The 27,823-nt window shown below is 41.9% G+C and overlaps 1 protein-coding gene across 14 annotated transcripts in view; it reads left to right on the top strand.

Annotated features, from left to right (window-relative positions):
- LOC146865436 (zinc finger MYM-type protein 1-like) overlaps nt 1-24,983 on the top strand; it is a 55,210-nt gene extending 30,227 nt beyond the window's left edge. For 7 of the 14 annotated variants that reach the window (XM_085632238.1, XM_085632242.1, XM_085632241.1 and 4 more), the window contains 2 exons: nt 12,778-12,999; nt 22,072-24,983. In XM_085632238.1, the coding sequence (XP_085488364.1) occupies nt 22,095-24,668 (2,574 nt within the window). In that variant the 5' untranslated portion in view covers nt 12,778-12,999; nt 22,072-22,094 and the 3' untranslated portion in view covers nt 24,669-24,983. The remainder of the gene's footprint in view (nt 1-12,777; nt 13,000-22,071) is intronic. The other 7 variants (XM_085632232.1, XM_085632234.1, XM_085632245.1 and 4 more) reach the window with 1 other exon arrangement.
- The last annotated feature ends 2,840 nt before the right edge of the window (nt 24,984-27,823 follow it).

Genomic DNA, 27,823 nt, shown 5'->3' with positions numbered 1-27,823 from the left:
ATCTGGGGAAGATAACGCGGAAGGGATCCCTGGTAAATGAGTAGCAAGTAGCGCACATGTTTGGGAAATCCAGAATCTAAGACTAAGAGTCAAAAACAGTATGTTTGCAATCTGTTTTCAGTTCTTCTCAGGCATCAGACTGTACAGTGTGATGTAAAGTATGTCTCTACATACCACACTCTGTGAATAGCTGTCACTTTATACCACCCAATACGTTTCTTTTTCTGTCGCACCTTTCTGTCCGATGTCTCATTCCTTTACCTAAACACTCCCTTTTTACCTGTCTATTTATACATGGCTACGTACCTACAACACTATTGCTCTACCTTTAAACTCTCTCTGTACATTAAACCTCTCCTTCAATAAACCTCAGTGCCCCACAGCACTTACCATTCATGACCTCAACTTGCCACCTCTCTCCGATCCTATCTCTAGCTCTCGGTCAGCTCTCTGCCCCTCTCTTCTCCTCAAGCGCGCTCTCTCTCTCTCTCTCTCTCTCGCTCTCGCTCTCGCTCTCGCTCTCTCTCTCGCTCTCGCTCTCTCTCTCTCTCTCTCTCTCTCTCTCTCTCTCGCTCTCGCTCTCGCTCTCGCTCTCGCTCTCGCTCTCGCTCTCTCTCGCTCTCTCTCGCTCTCGCTCTCTCTCGCTCTCTCTCGCTCTCTCTCGCTCTCGCTCTCGCTCTCGCTCTCGCTCTCGCTCTCGCTCTCGCTCTCGCTCTCGCTCTCGCTCTCGCTCTCTCTCGCTCTCTCTCGCTCTCTCTCGCTCTCTCTCGCTCTCTCTCTCTCTCCACTTTCTCTCTCGCTCTCTCTCTCGCTCTCTCTCTCGCTCTCTCTCTCGCTCTCTCTCTCGCTCTCTCTCTCGCTCTCTCTCTCTCTCCACTTTCTCTCTCCGCTCTCTCTCTCGCTCTCTCTCTCGCTCTCTCTCTCGCTCTCTCTCTCGCTCTCTCTCTCGCTCTCTCTCTCTCTCCACTTTCTCTCTCGCTCTCTCTCTCTCCACTTTCTCTCTCGCTCTCTCTCTCTCCACTTTCTCTCTCGCTCTCTCTCGCTCTCTCTCTCTCTCGCTCTCTCTCGCTCTCTCTCTCTCCACTTTCTCTCTCGCTCTCTCTCTCTCCACTTTCTCTCTCGCTCTCTCTCTCTCCACTTTCTCTCTCGCTCTCTCTCTCTCTCTCGCTCTCTCTCCACTTTCTCGCTCGCTCTCCACTTTCTCTCTCGCTCTCTCTCCACTTTCTCTCTCGCTCTCTCTCCACTTTCTCTCTCGCTCTCTCTCCACTTTCTCGCTTGCTCTCTCTCCACTTTCTCGCTCGCTCTCTCTCCACTTTCTCGCTCGCTCTCCACTTTCTCTCTCGCTCTCTCTCCACTTTCTCGCTCGCTCTCCACTTTCTCTCTCTTTCTCTCTCTCTCTCTCTCTCCACTTTCTCTCTCCACTTTCTCTCTCTCTCTCGCTCCACTTTCTCTCTCCACTTTCTCTCTCTCTCTCTCGCTCCACTTTCTCTCTCCACTTTCTCTCTCTCTCTCTCGCTCCACTTTCTCTCTCCACTTTCTCTCTCTCTCTCTCGCTCCACTTTCTCTCTCTCTCGCTCCACTTTCTCTCTCTCTCTCCACTTTCTCTCTCTCTCTCCACTTTCTCTCTCTCTCTCTCCACTTTCTCTCTCTCTCTCTCCACTTTCTCTCTCTCTCTCTCCACTTTCTCTCTCTCTCTCTCCACTTTCTCTCTCTCTCTCCACTTTCTCTCTCTCTCTCTCCACTTTCTCTCTCTCTCTCTCCACTTTCTCTCTCTCTCTCTCCACTTTCTCTCTCTCTCTCTCCACTTTCTCTCTCTCTCTCCACTTTCTCTCTCTCTCTCTCCACTTTCTCTCTCTCTCTCTCCACTTTCTCTCTCTCTCTCCACTTTCTCTCTCTCTCTCTCCACTTTCTCTCTCTCTCTCTCCACTTTCTCTCTCTCTCTCTCCACTTTCTCTCTCTCTCTCTCCACTTTCTCTCTCTCTCTCTCCACTTTCTCTCTCTCTCTCTCCACTTTCTCTCTCTCTCTCTCCACTTTCTCTCTCTCTCCACTTTCTCTTCTTTCTGCATCTTGCTGCTCTTTGCATCTCATCCCCCTTCATTTCTCTTCCAGTTACTTCACCTCCCTCTTAATTTAATCTCTTTATCTCACCCTTTCTATCATTTTTGCCATCTATACCTTACCTCTTTCTACCTCGCCATTCTCTTTCATTTCTCTCTCTGCCTCACAACTCATTGCCTCATCTCTCTTCCCCACCTCTCATACACTATCTAGCCTCCCATTTTACCTCACCTATTGACCTTCTATGTCTCTCTTTTTATTGATGTCCTCTTTCCCTCACCTTTCCCATTATTTTATTTCTTTCTCTCTACCTCTTCCACTCATCTATCACTCCCTTTTCTTTCATCTCTTTCTATCTCCTTCACTGTTTCCGTTCACTTTCTCTGCTTCCAATGTCTCACTGGTTTAATACATCTCTTACCTCTGTCTCTCTCCCTATTTCACCATTCTCTACTTCTCCCTCGCCCTTGCTCTGTATGAGCCTCATCTCTCTACCTCATCTGCACCTCTTTACTCTCTACTTCTCATATCTTTCTATTTTTCATCCCTCCGGCTCTATCTGCCTCGCTACTTTGTTTACCTGACCTGTCATTCTTTCCTCCTCTCATTTCTACTTGTGCTATCTCATTATAACTCACCACTCTTCCTATCTTATTTCTCTCTAGACCTTGCACCTCGGGTTGGCACCATTCTTACCAGCCTACATTTAAAACTGCATGCCAGGCCTCTAAAAACAAGAATTGGCATAGCCAATAGGTCTCGCCTTTTGGACCTTATAAGTTTTTAGCCATGCAACAGTTGATGTTATTGCACCAAGGATATTGTGCTGCATAACTAAATACTTATAAGGTCCCAAAAGCGAGACCTATTGGCTATGCCAATGCTTGTTGTTTTTGGTCAGGGAGAGAGAAATTAATCCTGAAGGTATTTAAAGTCCACCTGTGGTTTGAGTTTAGTGCTTCTGTGGAGCCCAGAAAGTGCTCTTCAAAAAGAAGGCCCACTGAGGTGGAAAAAAATGAGGTAATGATTTCAGTATCTCAAAGTAATCTGCGGGGCATCACTGATAAGGTAGTTAATGATGCATTTCAAAACGCTTCAGAAAAATATGCCTTCAGTTCGGATTCTGGAAGAAGCCACAGAGATACAGCCACACAGGGGTAAATTAATTCAGAGACCCTAATGGCAGGATGTAACGCAGCACATAAGGAGAATGTATCATTCCTAATTGTCACATATATAGCAGGAACTCAAAACAGTATGCATACAAATTTAATGGAGTTTTTTCCTGTATGGTTTCTCTTCACCTTCATCCAAACATGTTCCAAATCATTATAGGCAACTCGGGAATGCCATGGTTATAACTTTACACCACAAAGGAGGACTCTTTTTATCATTGGAAACTCTTCCTTAGCTTCTCCTGATTTCTCCTAGTCCACTTCTGTAGCCACACCGCTTCCGCAGCTCGGCTTACACCTAAATCTGACAACATAGGTCTTGAACGGTTAGTTCTCCATCCCAATAAAGTACACAAGATGTTTCTAATCTTCAGCCCACTGTGTTGGAGACAATGTGGTCACAGAGGTTCTTTCATCCACACTTGGTGGGAATGTACAACCTGTCTAGAAGGGGATAGCAATGGTTTACAGAACATATTAGGCTTCCTTTTGTCCTTCAGACTGGCCGTCTTCTTGTTAGGTAAGGTTGCCTCTAGAACAATTGGGGTGTTCGAAAGACGTTGCCACAGATATACGGGACAGTCACAGAGAATCCGTGACAATCCTACTCAGCACATTGCATTAATTGAACAAGCATTGAAAATGCAATAGGTCTCCTCTTTGATTAAGTTAAATATTTTTGCTTTGCTAATTGTATTGTATAGCAAAGCAAATGGCTTTAACTTAATGAAAGGCGAGACCTATTGCATTTTTAATGCTTGTTCTTTAGGGCTACTATTGATTACATGAGGCTGGCAGTTTAAGCTCCAGCACCTTAATTACCAAACTATCTTTATGCATTTGCGTCTTTTCTGCTGCGTGACACAGGTATGAAAACGTATGTATCTGCAACACAGTTAAGTTTTTAAGATAAAAGGCAACTGTCAATTTGACTCTGCTACTCCACGACATTCAACCCCGTGCAGCGCTATCGCAGTGGCATCTCCCGAGCTGTGGAAATGGCTAATTACATTTCCAGAACTGAACGTGGGCTCTTTTTAACATTTCACTGCAAACATATTACAGGCTGCCGATCACAGTCGCCGTGTCTCGTGTTAAAGTCACTCCCTATCACCGGGATGCTGGGTGTTCAGCCATGACTTTCATCAAGCAAAACACTGCTTCCTGGGACCTGAAGTCTTTTTTTTTTTAGAAACAAGTGGGCTAATCTACCGGAAAATAATGTTTTGCAAGAGGAAAGCACAGGACAGAAAAAGTTGAGGCATTTAGTTATCTGTTCTGTTTGTCCTACTTTAACAGATAACAATTACAGAAAATATAAAGTGGATGGCTAACCCCTTCACTGCCTAGTTCAGTATATTTACATTTAATAAAATGCATTTTGGTTGTGGTCGTTTCTGAACCAACACTACACCTGTAGCACCGCTCTTGAGTTATAAAGTTAAACAATGAAGAGTTTTGATGAGAAACCGGGACCACAGTCGAAATCCCAGTCAGCCCAATGAAACGCGTAGCAGAAAGTATTACGGTAAAAACTATATTGGCGTTCAGTTCTAATCGTGGGTCTTACATAGGATGCAAATAAGTGATTGAGGTGCTGTGCCCTGCTGCCCTCATGTTTAAGACCGGATACATACCACTGGAAGGTTGCCAATAGATGGAATAGTTGAAAAAAACTTCCCAAGCTTAAAAGAACTGGAGAAACGAAGGTGATCCCACCCCTTCCCCGAGGTGTCGCAAGGAGGGGGTGTCTTTAGTCTCCTCTGGTTCACAGACGTCTTCTAGATGCTACAGGCAATCCCAGGCAGTGAACACCAGAGACAAAGAGCTCGCGCCTCCTGCATACACTCAACGATGCATGGGGTCGCCATCTTCTGAGCTCCGTCTGCCTCACTGCATGCGATCTCTCCTAGTCCGACTGCAGCTCTGGAGGCGCCTAGCGGAAGTCGCAGGGAGCCCTCCACGCCACAGCTAGTCTGGGAAAATGAGCAAGGTCACCGTGAAACTCTTCACTACTCCAAATAATACCGTGACAAAACGGAGAGAATATACTAAGCAAGAACATATTATTGTTCAAAGAAACGAAGGAGATCCTCATACAATACACAATAGAACGCCACAGGGCCGCTATTGTAAAACAAAAAGCGCACTGAATAACAAGCCTTGGCCCGAGGGAGGTGGCAACAGGAGCACGCCGAGGCGCATTTTAAACAAGCTGTCGGCGTTGTGTGAAAAACATAGTGCGTCCCAGCTAATGAAGGAGAGTGTGTAATGCCGCAAGTGAGAGATCCAATCCCGCTGGGCGAGGCCAAAAGGAGAAAGAGGGTGGCAACCAGGAGGGATTTAAATGCCTCCGGTGCAATAGTTGCACTGCCTTTTGCGTAATTCATAACGCCAAACGAAGCGCACAAATGAAAATTGCAGGCGGAGCGGAGACACGGCTTCGGAATTCATATTGATTCCAAGAAGCCCTCGTATGGCGAGAGCAATGCATGCGCTGGTTTCGCCAGGCCGAGACCTAAAAAGATAGTGTCAGGAGAAGAATCTAGTTCCTATTTCATGTAATCTTTTCAAGGTGTTCGAATTTTTAAAGGATAGATTACAAAGTGTTCTTTCGCCCTCTACTTTAAAAGTCCATTGGGCTCCATTCAAAGCTATCCAACATTTAAAAGTCCCATTTCTTTGGTATACATATTGACAGGAAGACTTGAACGTGTTTCTTATAAAACAGCTATTGTTAATTCACCCACATCAGTCTGGATTTAGTTCTAAGAGGCCTAGAATATAGAATTATGAGCCTTTGCAAACAATAGTGTTCTCATATTAAACTGCTAAAGTTGCCTTTCTTCTAGTCATAACCTTTGCTAGATACTTCGGATAAGTAGAAGCTTTGATTAAGGATTCTCCTTATGCAAAAATATTTCCTCAGGATAATATCATGGCCTGCACTGAAATTTATTCCAAAGATCAATTCTAAGTTCCATTTAGAACAAGATATAATTCTGCCGGGCTTTATGTCAAATCCTTCTCCTCCAGAAGTGTTGTGTATGTCCTATAGTACCCATGCAGGAACTGCACGTTTGGATAACTTAAATATTAGGATTGGTGGCAGACTAACTCTGAGCACCCCCACAGCATAGGTTAGCCGGTTTTTGCATTAGCTAGCTCACCGTGCCACTAGTGTCTCCTCTTATCGGGGAGAGATTAGTTTCTGGCAACCTCAGATCATGACAACCCTGAAGATCGTGGAAACAATATACTACTTTTCACTCAGTTATTCGTGCTCATTTAGTTTATCTCCGAGGTACACAGAATAAACAGTCTGGGCGTTTCAATAAGGATTTATTGCACAGTTGTTTTTCGTGTGTAAAATATATGAGCTGCAACAACCATTAGACAGTAGCAGAGATATATGATTAGCAGTACTATGAATATAAAAGGATAGTACTGTTTCACCATTTTGCAATAAGCATGAATAAATACATGAATATAAAATGCATGATAGAAGTGCTTATACTCCTACCATGCCTATCTAGATGTACCTAGCATGTAAGTAGGTGTAAATCCAAGAATCCCTCTAGGATTTAGTCAAACCCTATTACCTGAAGTGTGAGAATGTTGGAGTCCTTCTTGGTCTCAAGTTGGACACCCCGTAAGGGATGTTCAGACCACTGTCAGCGGAAGAGTCTGCATGCAGGAGCCTCAGCCTCTCTGGTCAGTGTGTTGGCCTGGAAGTCAACACACCTCTGCAAGAGGTGCTGTATTTATACAGAAAAGTATATAGAGTCCCTTTGTCCCTTATTCTAGTTTTGGCCCTTGTTGGGTATGAGGATGACCTATGTGATGAATCTTTTGCGTAGATATTAGGAATAGCCCCTGCCTGGTTTCCAAGTAGCCTTATGAATATTCATTCCTGCGGTGTCCGGCTAAAGATTAAGTCATAGAACACTATTGTTCAGGGAAAACCCTCCTTCTGCACCCAGGCCTGGAACTAGGTAAAAGGTTCAGTCCGTTAAAGGTATTCAATCCTTAAAAGGCTTGTTACTGTGTAATGTAGGGGAGGTGATGTAGGTGAAAGGGTATGATGTTCCCTGGGCCTATATTAGGATACCAATATGAAACATAACACCCACTCCTCTTCCGAATAGTCAACCATAATAATATGCAAGGTAAACACTAATTTTACTAGGTGGCAGCGCATAAAATTATCAATGAGCCATTTATATTTTTGGAAAAACGTTAAAATTGTTGAAAAAACATTTTAAACATTTTAAATAGGTAAAAAATGTTCTCTGAAAAATTACTACTTAAAATTGTAACGTAAGTCACCGTCCTAAATGAGTTCGTTTATACAGATCGAACCCCCCCACAAGCTTTTGGAAGGCCATGCTTTTTCTTGCGAAAGTGTCAATTTTAGGAAGTGTTCCAAATTTAGTCGATTTTGAAATGAAAAGGAAAATCTGAATTCTTTCCTAGCACACGATGAGCCAATTATAGATTAAATGTCCTGGCTGGGAGACGCAACATCATCGCTGCTTGCTGCTGCAGGGGACGGTCCTTGTAACACCTCGCAGAGTACGTCAATGGAGCACAGATGATATTCAGTACTGCCAACAATTGGTGTAGAGGCAGCCGGTGCTGTTGTTGATACCTGGGTGCAAGTGGTGCTAGTGGCAGAGCTAAAGCTCACTCCAATTGTGAAAGGCAACTGCGGATTCTCAAGGAATGCGGTCATTAGGATAGAAATACGCTGGTGACATTGCTGAGCATGAGACCTCAAGGGTTCCAGCCCGGTATTCAAGTCCGTAGGAGTGTCCGTTGCAAGTGTCAGACAGAGGTCCAACACGTATTCTTCACCACAAAACAGGCATCGAAGAACAGGTAAGATGCAGTCCATCCAGACTGGTCTAAATGATAGGAACCAAGAGGCGCTTAGTTCCCTTAGGCGAGGTGTGCCAACATGATGTACCATACGTTCACAGTAATTCCGCTCCATGAGTGCTTTTGCCATCTTGTTGGTGATTGGGCCGTCCATTGCGTAGCAGGTAAACGACAATCAGGATTCCAGCTATTGAGAGCAGGATTAGAGGCAGGCCTCCAAAAATGCTTCCAAATACGGAGTGTATAAAGTTTGGAATAACTCAGAGGATTGTCTGAAAGGTGCTAAGAAATCCTGACCCTATGGTCTTAAATAGGTGTACAATACCACTCCTGTCGGACATATTACAGATACGACCTACCATTTCTGCAAAATGAATGGGGCAGTTTGTACGTATAAGTGCCTGTATCTCAGTCGAGGTCCTTGCTATTTGAAGATCAAAGGTCTCTCGAGCGGAGGTTAAGGGTACAGTTTGCTGTAAAAGCATGGCTTTCAGTCTGCTTAAAGTATCAAATTGTATAAAAGAAGCATTCAGCAAAGTTCATAGCGGCGCCTCCCTGACTGTATTTGTCAGTGGAAACAATACTTGCATACAGCAAGTAACCCTGGAGTTTACAGTGACCAGATAGGCAATGCCCGGATGCATACCACAGCAACCTTGATCGTTCATCATCAAGTAACTCCCACTCGAGCGCAGCTCGAACACCGGTTTAATCACGGCAGCTGGAGCCCCTTTCATGAGGCAGGACAAGTTTGCTATTGACCCATTACAAGCCCCATGCAACAAAATGTCCTGGCACATGAGCGAACCGCTCAAAGCGTTCTTGCAGTTTGTACCACTTAGAAACACTTCTTGATCCCCACTCCGGCATTGAAATCTATATGGTAAATTCCAGGATTCCTTTATGTAATCTTTACCCAATTTTCCACATTTGCCCGTCCGCCTGCCTTTGCTCAAGGCAATATTGAAACTGAAAAGTAGTGACCGTTAGAGTTATGTGGCCATGGATAAGCCATTCAGTAGACGGAGCTTCTGCTACTGTAAATGGAAGTCGGTCCGGATTTTCAATACGCAGCATTGTATATTTTGCTCCACTTTGTGCCATTTCAACCTGTTTATCTGGTAGATTATATTCTGAAAACAGGCACAAAGCCTGCATGCAAAGATTGCAGCGTCCAGCTTAATAGCATGATAGAACGTAATTGAGATTGCCCGTGTTGTAATATGGCCAAATCTTGTTCTAGGATGTCTATCGCAGAAGACACAATGTTGCCTAAAGAACATATCCTGGAGGACAAAGTTGTTAACCCATTATCTACGACAGCGAATGATTTTTCTAAGTTAATACAGTCCATTTCCCGCATTCTTTCTGCAACCTCTGGTTGAGATATTTTCCAGATTTTATTATAGGCAGCGTAAATGCCAGCATATGCGAAACGTTCCTGACGTGTCTTTCTGGGACCTTGTAAAAAATCCCTAAGATCCATGTCTGAGAGTAAAGATAAGTGTTGTTTCACGTCTTTGAGTGTTGAGGTTTCTAGACAATCAAGGCACAACTTCCCAACACTGTAGGATGTCACTACCCCTGTTGGTCTCGTTGTACATAACGTGGGTCTGGCCTGTGGATAATTAACCCTTCGGCGATACCCAAGAATTTCTTATGATATATGTTCGTGTCTAAGTGCCAAACCACTCATTCTCTCTAATTGAGGTATGTTCTATTGTACTGTAAAATGTCATCTACTGTTGCCCCTTCCGTTGTAGTTGAATTTTGCCACTCCAGTGATGGTGTTGGAAACCGAGGTGTGTTAAGGTCCTTTATCTTGGCTAATCCAAGACAGGATGTCTGTTGCACAGTTTCATTAAGAAATATCATCTGCTGTGCAATGAGGCATGCTCTAAATGGCGCTTCTGTTCTCTGGACTTGCCAGTCCCTAGATCCCCAGACTGATTTTAAGTCAATTGTGTCCTTCCATAGGTCAAAACCCAGTTCAGACAGGTGGCCAATAAAGGAAGCAGAGTAAATCTGTTTGGTGTTAGCATAATTTTCAGTGCCGATGTTGTTGTAAATTTATAATAGTATCAGGTCGGGTCAGTGGCATTAAACCCTGAAAAATATGAAACTTTCTGTGCAAAGGTATGCAAACTACTCTTTGGTGGTGTAGGGCAATACTCTCATTGATGGTACTCAAATACATTTCTAGGTGAAATAGATTTGTGTGGAAAATGATGACATAATGTTGATAACAGTACAAAGTGTCATAGTCTGAATTATCTTCTAACATTTTAGTATTCATAAATGCAGCAGTTTTTCTTAAACAGATAAGTTTCAGTGTCCCAGTCATCAGAAAAAATACTGGAGGTAATGACATCACTTAATGAGATTTTAAATAAGTGAGGAATCTTTAAAAGTTCAGTTGGACCGAACATTTTGAAATTAACCTTGTCCGAAACTATGCCGTCTGGTATAGGAACTGCTGTGATGTTCACTGATGGCAAGTGTCTTTGTTCACGATGTGATGATTGATGTGGCTTTAAAATGAAGTTGACCTTTTGGACTGTAGAGCTTTGCTGAAGGTATCGTCTATTAATAAGCATGCTAAAAGTTATTACTAAGCCTAGCCAGAAAAGAAAATACAATATCCCAGAGTTCTACCCAAGGTGATACCAGGTATGTCTTTTGAAGAAAGTGAAGAAGGTTCTTGATTTGTTACTTGTGTGATTGTTGGGCTGGCGTCGTTTCCGGTTCACTTGGATCCAAGGAAAACATATCAATCAGGGCTCGAAAAATCCAAAAAATGATATAACTAGTACCTTGAAAAATCTCCTCAACCTAACTGCAACCTACTTGACCTCCGTCTCTGAAAGCGGAGCAAATGTGACAAGATAACAAGATTTAAAGGTATCTTTATTGCTCACTAACTTTGTGAGCAATAAAATTCCTATAAATCTTGTTATCTTGTCACATTTGCTCTGTTTTCACAGACAGAGGACAAAAGTTAGTTTGTCTTCCTACTTGCCAGAAAGGGCGAGTAGGACCTAAAAACAGCTCGCCCTCATTAAATTTAGCTTGCATATGCGAGCGGGCGAGTGGATTTTTCGAGCCCTGTCAAAGTTCATGAAGTAGCCAGACGCAGTTCGATCAATTGTTGGAATTGCATCTGGATTTGTTGAAATTGTATTTTAGTCTTGTCGAGGCATGTTGATGTAGACGTCTGTATTTGGTCTAATTGCAACTTGGGTGTTGCTTTGAGTTTGATTTTGAAGTTCGGGTTCAAGAGGAACGAGTTCTATAGCATTGTTGCATAGTCCATCATTCCATACAGGAGGCTCTTCAAATGTGATGAGTCTTTCTGTTTGAACTTCTTGGATTGTAGGGAGAGGAGGGCGTCTGCTACTGTGGAGTCCACGAGGCCTACTGTTTATTATCGGCCACATAGCATGGTTTGATTAAGTCAATTGAGACAAATCTTTTCTCCTTTTTCCCGGCAAGAGGCAGCAGAAATACAGTTCTTGTTCCCTGTACTGCTGGGACAGGTACCACTGTTCTGTATGAAGGTCCAAATTCTTTTTTGTCCTCTATTTTCTCTGACCAGATCCCCCGGCTTTTGGAATCCAGACAGGTCTTGCTGTGATTGCTTTGACTTCCCCCAGTGGCGGTCTGTTTTGAAAGGACGTTAATTTGTCTTGTTCTGGATTCATTTAGATCCTGTAAACAGCCAAACAATCATGGATATCAAATGGTTTCCCATCCGCCACTGTGCCTTCACAATCAAGATTACGTACCAACATTCTCGTCCCAAATAGGAGTTCATATGGAGTGACACCCCCTAGAGAACTTCTTGACTGGTTATTAAGCGCTCTCTGTCCCACATATAAGTGACTGACCCAACTACCGCCATTGCCTAATACCCTAGCAGTTAAAGATTGCTTAATACCCTAGCTGTTAAAGATTGCTTTAAGTCCCAGTTTTTCCTCTCCACGACCGAATTTCCCTCAGGATGGTACCGAGAGGAGTACTGTAATGCTACGCCCATAATTTTCATGGCCTCTTTGTAAACCCGAGAGCTAAACACTGTGCCGCAGTCAGAATTTAATGTGCCAACTGCGTATGTCCCTATAAAGACTCGCAAATCTTTTATAACAGTTCGAGCGTCAGCCGAGCGTTGAGGCCAAACCCATTGGAATCTGGAGCATGAATCCACTGCAACCATGATATATTTTTTAGCCCCATCAGATTGTAAGGGGCCGCAGTGTTCCAAGTACACACATGCAAGAGGTTTGTCCGATTTTAACAGTGGTGTCTGTGCCGGGCATGTAATGGTGGGTCACTTCATCTGCTGGCAGATGTCACTTTTCAAGACATAGTCCTTAGTTTGTTTTGTTAGACCTGGCCACCAGTAGCGCTGTTTCAATAAAGAAATAGTCGCTGTAACGCCTGTGTGCGCAGAGCCCAAACCCTCGTGTGTTGCTAGTATTAAATCTTGCCTACGATCCATATTTGATATTACCCTATCCCCCACTGCAGGAATCTGAGCATATGGAATGTTTCGTGCATCTAACTTGTAGGAGTACTTGAGTGGAAACTGTTTAGGTACTGCTGTGCTGCCTTTGCGTGAAGCGATGACAGCTACCATAATCTCACCACCTATTCTCGTTTTAGGGAGAGTGATTGCAGCTACGGAAGCCGTACGTACAGCCCCATTTGAAGCTTCATCAGCCAATGAATTCCTTTCAACGTGAACGCCATCACGTTGATGACTCAGTGTATGGATCACATGAGCCCTCTGTAGTTCGTTTTTCAACACCACTACCTGTTCCCATAGCATTTTGTGCTTAATTGTGCCACCTTTCGCATCTTTAAACCCGTTTGGTTCCCAATGATGTAAGTATTCATTGTATGATTGAATAGCTGTCAGTATTTTTTCTGTTGAAGTAAAACACATTTCTGCGTTTGTGTACAGGTGTGATTTGTATGCGATTGGTACCATTTCGCCTTCATTGAAAGCTAAGTAAGTGTACCCGCATTGACCCGCTATTACACACATCACCAAGTTGCGTACGTTTACGCGTGTCTGTAAGTGTTTGGAAGCAATCATGTCCTCTTATAATGAACACAGGATATTTGAATGTTCCTGTGTCCAACGTCTACCTGAAAAGTCAGGTTTTATTAAACGTAAAAAGGTTTTACTCCCTCTTTGTAATCCAAAATGTATGTTCTGCCGAAATTTAGGCATCCCAGTATTGATTGTAAGTTTTTTAATGTTTTTGGAGGTTGGAGCAGCGCACACTTTTCTAAAAAGTTAGCTGCCAGACTTTTTCCTTCACTTGCGAGCTCGTATCCTAAAAACAGGACGCTGTGGTGGGCTATTTTTGATTTTTTTAAAGTTATATTTGTAGCCCTCAGAAGCGCATCCCATAATAATGGTGCTCACGCTGGTCAAGTGCCTCATTAAGTCATCGTCTGTCAGATAAATATCATCCCCATAGGACAATGCTTCTTCATCAAAATTTTGCAGTAACTCTGTTACCCTTGCTGAAAATACCCCGGGGCTGTTCCTATACCCCTGGGGGAGACGAAAAATCTGTCCCTGAGACCCCAGCGCTGAGAATGCGGTCAAATACCTGCTTTCAGGCGCTATATTTTGGTCGAAAAATCCATTTGAGATATCAAGTGTTTTGTATTTTTTCCTTTCAATGTTATTCATTAATGAGGCACTGTGTGCTTTTTGGACAGCAAATGTCTTTGTGCAAGTGTTTAAATGTCTGTAATCTAAAACTAGACGATATGAATTGTCTGGTTTTGATACAGGAAACAAAGGATTGTTCATTGGTGAGGTGCAATTTTCCCCTGACCTGTTTTTTAGCTTCTTGCTTTATAGGGTATTGCCTCTGAGCATTTTAATGGGATCACGTGGTGGGTTGAGTCCTCATCCCATCTGGCGTGATTTTTATACAATGCTGGAGCTAGGGCTACTGCCCACTCCCATGCATATGCATGTTTAAGATGTATGGGAACGAGATCGGAAAAAGATGGAAAAATTACATTTTCTCCCCTTGGGCACTCCATAACGAATGCTGGTGGCCAATCTTGTTCTGCTAATAGGATGTCAGACCCGGATGACAGATTTTCCCAAAAGAGACCCTTTACTTTCCTGTGCTTGTCCCCCTCCATCTGGAATGTTATCTCGTGTAACTTATGTGGGACGCTCACCCTGGTGTCTGATGTTTCCACCGTGATGTTATCATTCAAGTCCGCGGTCACCAGAAATTCCTCCAGGTTCTGGCGAGCTATTGTTACTTCTGCCGCACTGTCTAGCATCGTCTGAGCCCATTCCCCTTTCAGAAGCTGCGTCCTCAGAATTCTGGGCATGTCTGATCTTCAGACCTGCAACTTTCTTTTTCTTAAATTGAGGTTTTGATTTTGTCTTGTCTTCTTTTTTAGAAGTGTAGTCTTGAGCGTGCTGCTTGTCTCTGGACTTTGTACGCTCTTCTTTATGTTCTGACCGTCCTTCTCTCTCTGATGTTTTCGTTGAAACCTGAAAGGAACGAGAGGAACGTGTATCAGTATCCCGATACCCGTCAGGTTTCCTAACATTATCCCTATTCCTGAGATTATACCTCTTTTCAGAGTGCTCCTGTGGAGGAGATTTACCTCGGGATTGAGATCTTTTTTTCTGTAAAGTTTTGTTGTTTTTTATTATCCCACTTTTTTTTTTAGAAGAAGTAGGTGTCTGCCTAGAAGTGTCCTTTTCAGGACGGCCCATCAGTTGTGGTTTTAAAGCTTTCCCACCCAAACTGTCTCTGCCTATCTCTTCATATGCTGTTTCAATTATTTTGGGTAGTTCGTGTGGTTGATCTAATGGACTGAACTCCCTTAGGCATTGGCGGATTACTACTGCAGCTGCTTTCCCTTTAATATTAGCTAGTATTATGGCTGATACCTGGGCGTAGTTATTTAATAACTTCATCCCTAATTTGAGAGCAGGCTCTGCTCCGTACTCATTCTGTATTTTTCTCAATACTTCGGGTACCACCGCTTATGAGGGAATACCGTTAGTTTTGGTTTATATAGCAGCAAAGACTGTACCCCAAGTGGTACAATCCTCTAACTGTGATGTTAGCCCCATGGGCAAGCAGATTTTAACATTTTGTGTTTTTCAAATGTAGTAGTATTTAGGAATGCAGCCTCAAGCTGAGTAATTTTGTGAGCTACCCAGAATGGTATTTGTTCTCGTTTCGTGGGCATTTTGCCCATTACTACGTGTAATGTTTGTGGAGTTATTTTAGTAGCTGTACCCTGTGATTGAGTTCCATTTGTTGCAACTGTTGTTGGTTGGACTGTGAAAGTACGCATGACGAATTGCGTCAGGTTTCTGTAGATTTTAATTAAATCTTTGTGTTGTATGAGTAATTCTGGCTGTGGCATTGTTTGTGTCAGGATGCGGTGTGTAAGCTGCTAATATTGGCCATGTTGTCCCGTCTTCTCCGAGCGGGTCTAATCTTATTCTGTGTCTTAAGTGGGGTAGGGCGCCTTTAAACCAGAAAAAATGTTCCTGGTACATGAGCGGAACCTCTATGTCCTCGCAAGGACCATATTTCGCTGGTGCATCTCCCTCTGTGTAAGAGTGAAATGTATGTGTTCTGGCATCTGCTTCTGGGAATCTAACCCACAAACAGAATACCTCTGTTTTGTTTGATCTGTGTGCCTCACTCACAAAGGCTACTAAGCCACCCCTGCTGATAAAACATGTTCTAGTAGTTTCAGGGTGATAGCACATCTGAATTTAGGTGGAATGAGAACTCCATCCACCTCTTCTTCTCCTGAGAGGTGCAGATCCGCTACTGGGTTATTTTCAGTCCCATTCTCAGTAATTTTTTAACCGAAGAAGTTTATCCGAGGAAACTGAGATAAGGTTTTATGCACAATTTTAGGAACACTGTGTCCTTCAAGCTTGATTAACCAGCAGCCAATATATAGGATATTTCGCCTACTCTGCTGTGGCGTACTTTATACCCACCCACTCCAGACGTCTCTGGCGTTTTGTGAGTAGGGATCTCTGAGAATAAGCAAGACTGAACTACTCAGATTCTACTGTTCAATAAGTACCCAACCAACGTTGGTGGCGCCATGTTGTGCAGTTCCTATAGTACTCATGCAGGATAACATAAACTGTAGGATTGGTGGCAGACTAACTCTGAGCACCCCTACCGCGTATGTTAGCCATTTTTTCAATTAGCTAGCTCACAGTGCCACTAGTGTCTCCTCTTATCGGGGAGAGATTTGTTTCTGACAACCTCAGATCATGAAAACCCTGATCCCTCAAGATCGTGGAAACAGTGTACTACTTTTCGCTCAGTCACTCATGCTCATTTAGTTTATCTCAGAGGTACACAGAATAAACAGTCTGGGCGTTTAAATAAGGATTTATTGAACAGTTGTTATTCTCGTATAAAATATATGAGCTGCAACAACCATTAGACAGTCGCAGAGATGTATGATTAGCAGTACTATGAATATAAAGGATAGTACAGTTCTACCATTTTGCAATAAGCATGAATAAATATATGAATATAAAATGCATGATAAAAGTGCGCGTACTCCTACGATGCCTGTCTAGATGTACCTAAGTGTACCTAGCATGTGAGTAGGTATAAAGCCAAAAATCCCTCCAGGATTTAGTCAAACCCCATTGCCTGAAGTGTGAGAATGTCGGAGCCCTTCTTGGTCTCGAGTTGGACACCCCGCAAGAGATGATCAGACCACTGTCAGCTGGAGCATCTGCATGTAGGAGCCTCAGCGTCGCTGGTCAGTGTGTTGGCCTGGAAGTCTTGGTTCCCTCTAACTACTGATTGCAAGAGGTGCTGTATTTATACAGAAAAGTATATAGAGTCCCTTTGTCCTTTGTTCTTGTGTTAGCCATTGTTTGGTATGAGGATGACGTATGAGATGAACCTTGTGCGTAGATATTAGGAAGGTGGTGTATAGCCCCTGCCTGGTTTCCAAGTAGCCTTATGAATATTTATTCCTGCGGTGTCAGTCTAAAGATGAAGTCATAGAACACTAATGTTCAGGGAAAACCCTCCTTCTGCACCCAGGCCTAGAACTTGGTAAAAGTTTTAGTCCATAAAAGGCGTTCAATCCTTAAAAGACTCGTTACTGTGTAATTTAGGGGTGGTGATGTAGGTGAAAGGGTATGATGTTCCCTGGGCTTAAAGGGCAATTTTGGTTTATTTACATAGAACTGATTCTTTTTGTAAAAACAACTGTCTTTTAGGTATAAATAAACAAATTGAGGAAAAAGACTGCTACGGTCAAAGCTTGCAATTTTTCAATGCATACAAATTTGTAAATGAAAACATTCCTTCTGGTGTATATGCTTCGTCAGCAAGAGGGATGACCACCTCTTGGACTGAATCAAAAGGTATTTTGTGGAAAGAAATCTGTAACTTGGACTTCATTTTACTCCCTTGTAAATCATTGTCATTGCAGGTTAACCCCTTCGCTGCCAGGCCTTTTCCCCTCCTGTGCCACGCCCTTTTTTGGCTATTTGGGGTAGTGCGCGCTTAGACCCCTGTAACTTTTTGACCACATAAAGTATCCACGCCAAATTTGCGTCCTTTTCTTCCAACATCATGGGGATTCTAAAGGTACTCAGGGTTTGTGGATTCTCCCAGAGGGGTCACAGAAATTAGCCAAAATACAGCAACATTTTGCTTTTTTTTCGGAAAAATTGGAAAAACGGGCTGCAAATGAAAGCATCTGGGTTTTTCCCTGCAAATGTTATCAAAAAAGGGTTTGTGGGGTTGGAATCACCATTTTCCCGGCTTTTCGGGGATACCAGACTTTTGTCAGAAACCCAACATTTTTTACACAGTTTTGGCATTTTTCTGGGACATAGCCTAATTTTGCTATTTTTTGTGGTTTTGACCTCCTTCCAGTTAATGGCAGAAATGGGTACAAAAGCAATAATGGATCCTGGAAAGCTATACATTTTCGAGAAGAAGACAAAATTCTGAAGTCAGCAAGGGGTCATTTGTGTAGATCCATCAAGGTTTTTTTATAGAAACTAACAGTTAAATATAGGATAAATTAAAAATTAGTTGAAAAAAGCCTTTTGTGTCAACGTTTTCACCTGTAACTTCTTCTAATTATGACAGCTCTTTGAAAGCAATATACCATTACATCCGCTGGACATTACTGGTTGTGGGGATATATAGGACTTGTAGGGTCACCAAGAACCCAACGAACCCAGAGCCAAAAACTGAGCAGCAACTTGCAATGGTTTTTTATTATGTACCGGGTATATAGTAATTATTCGGTAAAAATGTGTACATGGAAAAATCGGTATGAAAGACACCTATGTATGAAATGGGAACAAAATATAGAGTTTAGAAACAGTAGATATTTGCACATTTCTGAAATTGGGGATACTCATACTAGCATGAGAATTATCAGTCATTTTTTAGAATGACTTCTTTTTTACACAATATCTTTCATTTGGAAGGCAGAAATGCATCGAAAGTCAATAGATAATAACAGTTCCTTTACTAAACTGAATTACCCTAAGTCTCCCGATAAAAATGGTACCTCACTTGTGTGGGTAGGCATAGTGCCCGCGACAGGAAACGGCGCAAAACGCAACGTGGTCACAACTCCATATCGCAGTGAAAATTTACCCTTTTTTGGCAAAGTGCCTAGCTCTAGTTTTTGAACCCTAGCTCTGCGGGCACCTTGGGAAACCTAGCAAACCTATACATTTTTGAAAACTAGACACCCAGGGGAATCCAGGATGGGGTGACTTGACTGCCTCCCACCACGGTCTGTTACCCAGAATCCCTTGCAAACCTAAAAAATTTACCAAAAAAACACATTTTCCACACATTTCTGTGGTGGAAAGTTCCGGAATCTGCGTGGATCCACAAATTTCCACCCACCCCGCGTTCCCCAAAGTCTTACGAGAAAAACGGTACCTCACTTGTGTGGGTCGGCCTAGTGCCCGCGACAGGAAACGGTGCAAAACGCAATGTGGTCACACCTCAATTTCGCAGTGAAAAATGACCCTTTTTTGGCAAAATGTCTAGCTGTAGTTTTTGAACCCTAGCTCTGAGGGCACTTTGGGAAACCTAGCAAACCTATACATTTTTTAAAACTAGACACCCGTGTGCTTCCAGGGAGGCATGGCTTGCGTGGATCCCCCAACGTTTCCTTACCCAGAATCCCCTGCAAACCTCAATTTTAGCTGAAAAAAATCTCATTTTTCACACATTTTTGTGTGGGAAAGTTGTGGCATCACCGGGCTGACACGAATTTCCTACCACCCAGCATTCCCCCGGTTCTCCCGATTAAAAACGGTGCCTCACTCGTGTGGGAGGCCCAAGTACCCGCGACAGGCAAGGTCCCAAAACGTATTGAGGCGACATGAAAATTGCCTACCTCAAAACGACCTGGTTTTGCAAGGGGGGGTCACCTGGGTTTTTGGCCCGGTGCTCGGCGGCCACCTAGGGGAACCTACCAAACCCACACAATTCTGAAAACTAGACATCCGGGGGATTCCAGGGAGGTATGGTTTGCGTGGATCCCCCAACGTTTCCTTACCCAGAATGCCCTGCAAACCTCAAATTTAGCTGAAAAAATCACCTTTTTCACACATTTTTGTGTGGGAAAGTTGAGGCATCACTGTGCTTGTCTTTTGAAGTTTGGCTTTGTTTAGGATTGTGTTCATTTGTGTCTTTAGGAAGTTCTCTAAAGGGAGCATTTTTGGCTTAATATAAGCTTACAGCAATCATTATTGTTGCTGGTTAATTACTGGTAGTACTATTTAGCATTGTCTTTCAGATGGGAGAATATTACATCAGCACTTGAAGGAGTGCCTGGATCTCTTCTAAAGTTGTGACCCTGTTCCCTCCCGTTGCATCTGCAGGTGCTATTGGCAAAGTATGTTTTCATATTTATTAGTCTACAGCTGGTGGAAGGTAGTGAATGTTTAGGCAATACACAGAAGCTTATAGTTTCAGTGTGCTCATGTGAGATGTCCATGTTTGAAAAGTCACAATGCTCGTGGGTGACCCTTCAGTGTGTTATGTGACAAATAGAACAAAGTAGTCATGTCCATGTTAGAAGATGCTTCCTTTTGTGCACTTTGATGGTCAATGAAGGTCACTGAAAAGGTGTGACAACCCTGAAGTGTTTCGTCAAGGCCAGTAAGCTGCTTACATTTTCTAACTTGAAATCCCTTTATAAACTTGTGGAGTCTTTACAAGTACAAGTCATTTGTTGTCAGTAATTTGTTTTATTAGGTGCCGTCTGATATATGAGTGATCCATTTCCACCCATACTGGCCTGAAGCTTGTTAGAAATTCTCTTGATTTCACAATAGGCCTTTTCTCTTCAGTTTCAAAGACTATTCATAATTCTTTACCATTGAAGTAAAATAGATGCGATTCCAAATTCTAACTTGGAGTCAAAGTGCAATCAGATTTATTTTTAAGGTGTACGCAACACACAGATCAAGAGTAGTAGAAGTCTGACAATTACTCCCTGTCCCCAATATAACTTAACAATACATTTGTTCATTAGGAACAGCTTAACAGTTAGTAAACTGTTACAGAATTTTTATTTGACCTACAAGAAAAAAATAAACGCAGAGAATTCTTAAGGGAGAGGGGGTGCAAGGAGGAGTGAGGAAAAAAGGGAAAGAACGAAAGATCTTTAAGAAAACAAACGAGAGGGAGATGGGGAATGCATTTAAGAAATGAAGACCGAATGAGAGAGGGGTTTGATAAGTTAGGGATGAGAGAGATTGATAACTATTAATATGAATCATGGATACACTTTTGAAATAGTCTGAAAATGTGGCCATCTGACAAGCAATAATACAATAAGGAATTTTGACGAATTATGTTAAAGAGAAGAATGGCCAGATTTCTTCCCTGAATGCCTTATATTAGTAACTAAGACAATAGAGCAAATCCCCACACAGTGATACTGATGTGGCCCCTTTCCTGTGAATTATAGACTACGTTTAAACGTGTTGCTTTTCAAGTAGCCCATATCAAAAATTCTAATTGAAAGAGAAAATTATTTTTTTCTTCTTGATGGGATTTTTTTTTCTTCATTCAAGGTTATTTCTCAGAATTGATTACATGTTATCATCAGTCTCACATATTTGTTCATAGCACAGCCAGTGCATGTTTCGCCTTCTTATAACATGCAAGTCTGGGGTTTCCTGTAAACTACCTTTTAAGTATGCAAGTTTTATGCAACTGGTAATTCTTTTAATGATTTATGTATGCAAAGAGGTCAGATTTGTTTTTGTAAGGTCTTTGATAAGGTAATGAAGTAAATATCCAGTCTGTCAAAGTGATGGGGCCGTTTGTGTCTTTGTTTTGAAATCCCTGCCACTTGCTAGTGCTGTTTTAATGAGTCCCTCCACCCCTGGGTGTTATTGTAAGTGAAACTTATCTAGCTCCTGTGTTTACTAACCACATGACTTTCCCCTGCAGTACTGTTAACAACAGGTGACAGAATGCTTCAGTGGGGACTAAAATTGGTGTATATTATAAAATGTCAACAGTATTCAGAAGTGTTCTTAACAACTTGTAAGTGATTTGCTCTGTGGGGATTTCAACCACCAGCTGAAATTCTATCCTTAATTTTTATTGGCTTGATGATATGGAACGGTTGCACATTTGCCTTGGCAGAAAGCATGTGTATGCAATTTGTGGAAGAGAAAGTGAAATACATGCACACAAAATGAGAGATGGATGGGAGATATGTCATATCATTACCAAAAATATCATCTGACTGAAATATTGCGTTTTAGGTATAATTTACAAAAATGCCATTCTAGTGGGAGAGTAAGGTTTGGGTATGTAGCCTAGTATTTATCCATCAGTCCAGTATTAATTTCAAATGGGTTATTTTCCAATTGATGTTTTCTTCTTTTGATTATAGTTGGCGATGCAAGAATACTTGAAATGGATATAACATCGTATTACTCACATTCCAAGATCATCAAACGTCCACATGAAGACACTAAAAACAGTGCAAAGGAACAGCCACATGAGGACAATATTCCTACTCGATCTTTAAAAGATGTAAATTTTGTGTGGGAGGACTCAATGGAAACCGATGCCACTTCAAGTAATGGAGAAGTATTAGGAGATGAGGAACCTTTATCACTGATCATTCGAAGTGATGGAAGGGAAACTGGCCAACCCTCTGTCCTTTCTAATGGTGGACTCAATTGCAGTTACAGTAGTGAAGTTACAGTTGAAGCATCAATTAGTTGTGGTAATCAAAAAGCACCCGGTCCGAGTGATCTTGGACAGTCAGTTACAGAAGGGCCGAGACAGCCTATCCTAAAGGAGTACCCTCTCAAAAAAATGGGAGTTCGTTTCAGATCTTTCAGGCCACAATGGTTTCAGACATATAAGTGGTTGGAGTACTCTGTTTCCAAGGACGCAGCATACTGTTTCCCCTGTCGCTTATTTTCTCTGTGTCAGTCTTCTTCTCTTTATCCTGGTAGCCGAGGATTAAAAAATAACACTTTTGTTACTGTAGGATTCACCAATTGGAAACATGCTTTAGGAAATGAAAAGGGAATTTCACTACATGACAAATCTGCATCGCACAAAAAAGCCTATGCAAGGTGGGATGATTTTGAAAGGCACATAATGAAAGAGATGTCACTCATGAAAGACCGTAAGGAAGCCTATGCCAAAGAAGTTAAAGAAAACCGACATTACATCAAAACAATTGCAAAAGTTATACGCTTAACAATTAAAACTAAAATTGGGCAAGGAGAGAATTGCTTCACTACTGATGAGCTGGACCATGGACATATACGAGAAATCTTATATTTAATTGCAGAGAATGACAGAATTGTTAAGGAGAAACTTAATGAAAGACAAAATATACATTATTTGCACCCATCCATTCAAAATGAGCTTGTCTCAGTTATGGCTGCTCTAGTCAGAGAAGAAATTGCAGGCAGCCTTAAAAACAGTCCGTTTTGTATTCTTGGAGCAGAGGCAAATGATTTAAGCAAAATGGATCAATTATATGTTGTTGTCAGATATGTTCATAATAAAACTGTGAATGAAAGTTTTTTAAAGGGTTATAACCCTGATTGTCTTGATGCTGATTCACTAACTAATAACATATTAAGTGTATTCTCATCACTAGGCATTGATAAAAACAAATGTGTTGGTCAAGCATATGAAGGTGGCTCAGTGATGAGTGGTCAGCTTCATGGTGTCCATTCACAGATTCAGAAGGAGGTGCCCCAAGCACTTTATGTTCATTCCATGAATCAAAACCTTAACCTCATAATTGTTGATACTGTTAAGAATGTACACATGGCAGCTGAATTTTTTGTTAAACTGCAGAAGCTATATGTGTTTTGCAGTAGTTCTGTAGTTCATTCTCTATTTATAACTGTGCAAAAACGAATATCCAAAAGTCAGGTAATACATTTAAAACAGTTGAGTGATACAGGATGCATATGTCAACATTCTGCATGCAAAACTGTGCTCCTGACCCTTGAGCCTCTTTTGGAAACACTTAATGTATTGGCAGAAGGGAGAAATGCAGAGAGAGCCATTGAAGCAAATGCAATTCGTCAGACCATTGACTTCAACTTTATTCTGGCCCTTGTAGTCTTTGAGGACATATTGAGAAGGACACAAACCTTATCCGACATGTTAGAAGCAACAGTTCCTGACCTGGGATCTGCTGTCCTCGTGGCAAAGACCGTTATACATGAACTTGAGGAAATGCGCAATCAGTCCTGGAAGACTGCATTTTCAACACAGTCAAGAGCTACATACAAGATTTGGGAAGAAGCGCTACTGCTCAGTGCTAAATGTGGTATAGCAGCACCCTATGATGAAGATGATACACCATCTAACAAGAAACGTGACTGCCATCTGCCTTTCCATTTATCTGACAGTATTATAATGGAATCTGTAGGACACAGACTTCAAATCAGCAAAAAGGAAGATTACCGTACACATTTTGTTCATGTTGTTCTTGACAGGGTTCTCAAAGAACTAAAATTGCGCTTTTCAGTTGATTCTTTACGGATTATGGAAGCTGTCCAAGCGCTGAACCCCAGGTCACAGTCTTTTCTCAGTGTTGAGAAGTTATTTCCAATGGCTACTTACTACAGTTGTAATCTCGATGATTTAACAGTTGAAATTAAGCAAGCACATCAAACTCTAGAGAGGAAAAAGACTTCAGATTACTTTGAGGTGAGGACGATTCTGGAGTTTACAAACTTTCTTGAACCTTATGCTGTTCCATTCTTTGAACTATTCAAGCTGTGTAAAATTGCATGTGTTTTACCAGTCAGTAATGCATCTTGTGAAAGAAACTTTTCAGCACTAAAGTTAATAAAGTCATATCTCTGCACAATAAAAGCAGAGGAAACGTTGTCCGATCTTGGAACTCTAGCAACTGAATCCACACTTGCAGACCAAATAAGTATGGATACTCTTATTGACCGTTTTGCAGCAATCCACAAGAATTCCAGAATAAACCTTTACTAACGTAAACATGGGGGTTGCGACATAGAATATGATGTGTAAGAAAGGATCGTTTTAATGTTGTCTTAATGTGAATTTCTGTAAATATGGCATTCGTTATTTGTAAGATAATCTTCATATTTGTTTGGAACCATAGGGGTAGAAAAAAATGGCATGCACTAAGTACCACAGCAGTGTGCATAAACAGTTCTGTTCTAATGTTGGGTCTAAAGCATTTCTTGATACTTTTTGTAGTTGAGATCACTATATATATTTTTCTAAATACAAATCAAGTGCCATGTGTATTTTATGTAAAAATAAACCACAAAATTCCTTTGACATTTTTAGAAAACTGAATGTTTTTTCTACCTTTTGGCTCCTCTTTGCAGCTCTGAATAGCAATTGACCGATTTGTGTTTGTTGTGGTAAATATCATGGCATAGTTATTCATATGCCCTATTTCTTCGTAATTAAAAAAAAAAAAAAGTATAACATCCAGAATTTTAATTACGAAATTAGCTGGGCCGTTTACCTCACTGGACTAATGCATCCACCTTAAGGATATGTGTGTGACCACGTTTACACACGTTCAAATCCTTGCAGATCTACTCAGTCTGTTACCTTTCTGCGAACGATAAATTTAATTCCCTTGAGTTGGGGAATAACAAATACATGTCTGTCAATTCTATACTGCCAAGAGACTCTGTGTGTGAATGTTTGCTTTATAACTCTATAAATGCCTTTTATGTTAAATTACGTTTGTAAATAGGTGCAGATGAAATGAAGTCACTCTGCCAATGTTTGCTTGTTTAAAATGTTTACACATGACTGTGTGTGTCTCTGTGTGTGTGTGTATGTATATGTGTGTGTATGTGTATATATATATATATATATATATATATATTTTATCTATTCGCCGAGTAAAAACAGAGGTTACAGAGATGTTATAGTTAGGCTCAGATTTAACGCCTACAAAACAAATGAAATTCAACAGTTATTGTTAACCGTAGCTAACTCCACGCCCCGCAATGTACTGCTTATGACCTCGCATATTACATCACTAATGACATGGTCCGTGATATCAGTCATGACATCACTGATGACATCATTCAGTGATTGAGTGTTTTCTAAATGTTTTTGAGGTTTAAAGATATATATTAAGCTACTGCATAAGTTAATTTAATCTTTCTAAACTAGTAATGATTGATACTGTTTCTGACATGTCATCTGTGTGAGTGTGACTATCAGTGTGGGGGTGTGTGTCTGAGGGCTGTATGTGTGGGTGTGTGAGTGGATGTATAGTTGAATAAGGGTGTGTGAATGACTGTGAGTGGCTGTATTGGTGATTGATTGTGATTGGATGGATGGGTGAGTGAGTGGCTGCCTTAGTGGCTATATTGGTGGGGGAGTGTGTGGGTGGCTGTTTTGGTGACCGAGTGGCTGTGTGAGTGGTTGAGTGGGTGTGTTAGTGGCTGTATGGGTGTGTTATTGGCTGTATGGGTAAGTTAGTGACTTTAAATTGATATATCGGTGAGTGTGTATGAGTGGCTGTTTTGCATAGTAAGAGTCTGTGTAACTGGCTGTATAGGTGAGTGGGTGTGTGACTGCTTGTATGGGTGTGTGAATGGGTATGTAAGTGGTTAACTGGATTAGTGAACATATGTGTGAGTAGCTGTATGGGTAAGTCAGTGGCCGTGTGAGGAGCTGTATGGGTGAGTGCTAGTGTGAGTGGCTGTGTGGGTGGTTTTGTGAGTCGCTGTATTAGTGAGTGGCTCTATGGGTGAGTGAATGCTAGTGTGAGTGGCTGTATGGATAAGTGAGTGGGTATGTGAGTGGCTGTATGGGTGAGTCGCTGTATTAGTGAGTGGCTCTATGGGTGAGTGAATGCTAGTGTAAGTGGCTGTATGGGTGAGTGGGTGTGTGAGACGTTGAATGGGTTTGTGAATGGGTATGTAAGTGGACGTATGTGCAGTATGGGGGTGTGGGTGGCTCTGTGGATGATGTCATCAGTGATGTCACGGACCATGTTATGAGTGATGAAATATGTGAGGTCATAAGCAGTGCATGGTGGGGGCATGAGTTATAGTTAGCTAAGGTAACTATAACTGCTGAATTTCAGTGGTTTTGTTTGAGTGAAATCTGAGCCTAACTATAACATCCCTGTAACTTTTGTTTTTTTCCAGTGAATTTCTTAAGGTTTTTTAAATTCCATTTCCGAACTATAACATCCCTGTGGCGTTTTCTTTTTTTCTGTGAATACTGTGTTTTTGTAATGTTTTTTCCTAACTATACTGTCCCTTTAACCTTTGTTTTTTTAGTGACATTCCAAGTTTTTTTTTAAATTTACTTCCTAACTAACCTTTGAGAGTGAATGTTTGAATGTCTCAGTGAGTGCATCAGTGTCTGAGTGCGTCTGTGAGTAGGTGACAGTGTCTTAGTGGGTTTGCGAGTGCCTCCATCAATGTATGTCAGTCTGTGAGTGAGTGCATGAGTGTCTCAGTGGGTCTGTGAGTGGGGGCATGAGTCTCATTGGGTCTGAGTGTATGAATGGTTCTGTGAGAGGGTCTGTGTGGTTCTGTGAGTGGGTGCATGAGTGGCTTGGTGAGTGGATGTGAGGAACAGCACTTGTCCCTTTATCCAACAGGACTAAACAGATTAGCACAAAATATTTACCTAAGTGGGGAACTTTCTACTATTTAATTACTTAGTGCTACTGCCTTGGGTAAATGTCCAGGGCGTATTCTACACTACAGCTGTGTGATGGAGCAAGCGGAACTGTCACCAGTGACCTTGTGTGCATCTTGGCAATGTGATTGTTCCTGGTGCGTCTTTATCCAGAAATATATGATAACGTAAATCCTCTTGGAGAGAAGACAACAAGACTTCAAAGAGGTAAATCTCAACTAAACAAGGATCTTTCTTCTTAACTATATGAAGTAAGTGCTTCTTTGTGTGGTAGAGAATTCATATTCCTCTGCATCAACAGCACCTCACCTAAATCAGCGAGAAACGTGCTGGGGGGCACTTGTTAAGCTGTCCATAATTCTTGCCAAAGGTTGTGAGACCTTTTCGTACTACTAAGGTGGGTGGGGCCAAACGGCAAAGCTTCCAAGTGATTTGTATATTTGAATAGTCGTAGCAATTTAAAGGGAGAACCATGAACTCTGCTCTCACCAGGG

The sequence above is a fragment of the Triturus cristatus genome, chromosome 2_1 (assembly GCF_964204655.1).
Source record: "Triturus cristatus chromosome 2_1, aTriCri1.1, whole genome shotgun sequence".
NCBI lineage: Eukaryota > Metazoa > Chordata > Amphibia > Caudata > Salamandridae > Triturus > Triturus cristatus.
The sequence above is the reverse complement of the archived record's forward strand: the minus strand, read 5'-3'. Positions and strand labels throughout refer to the sequence as shown.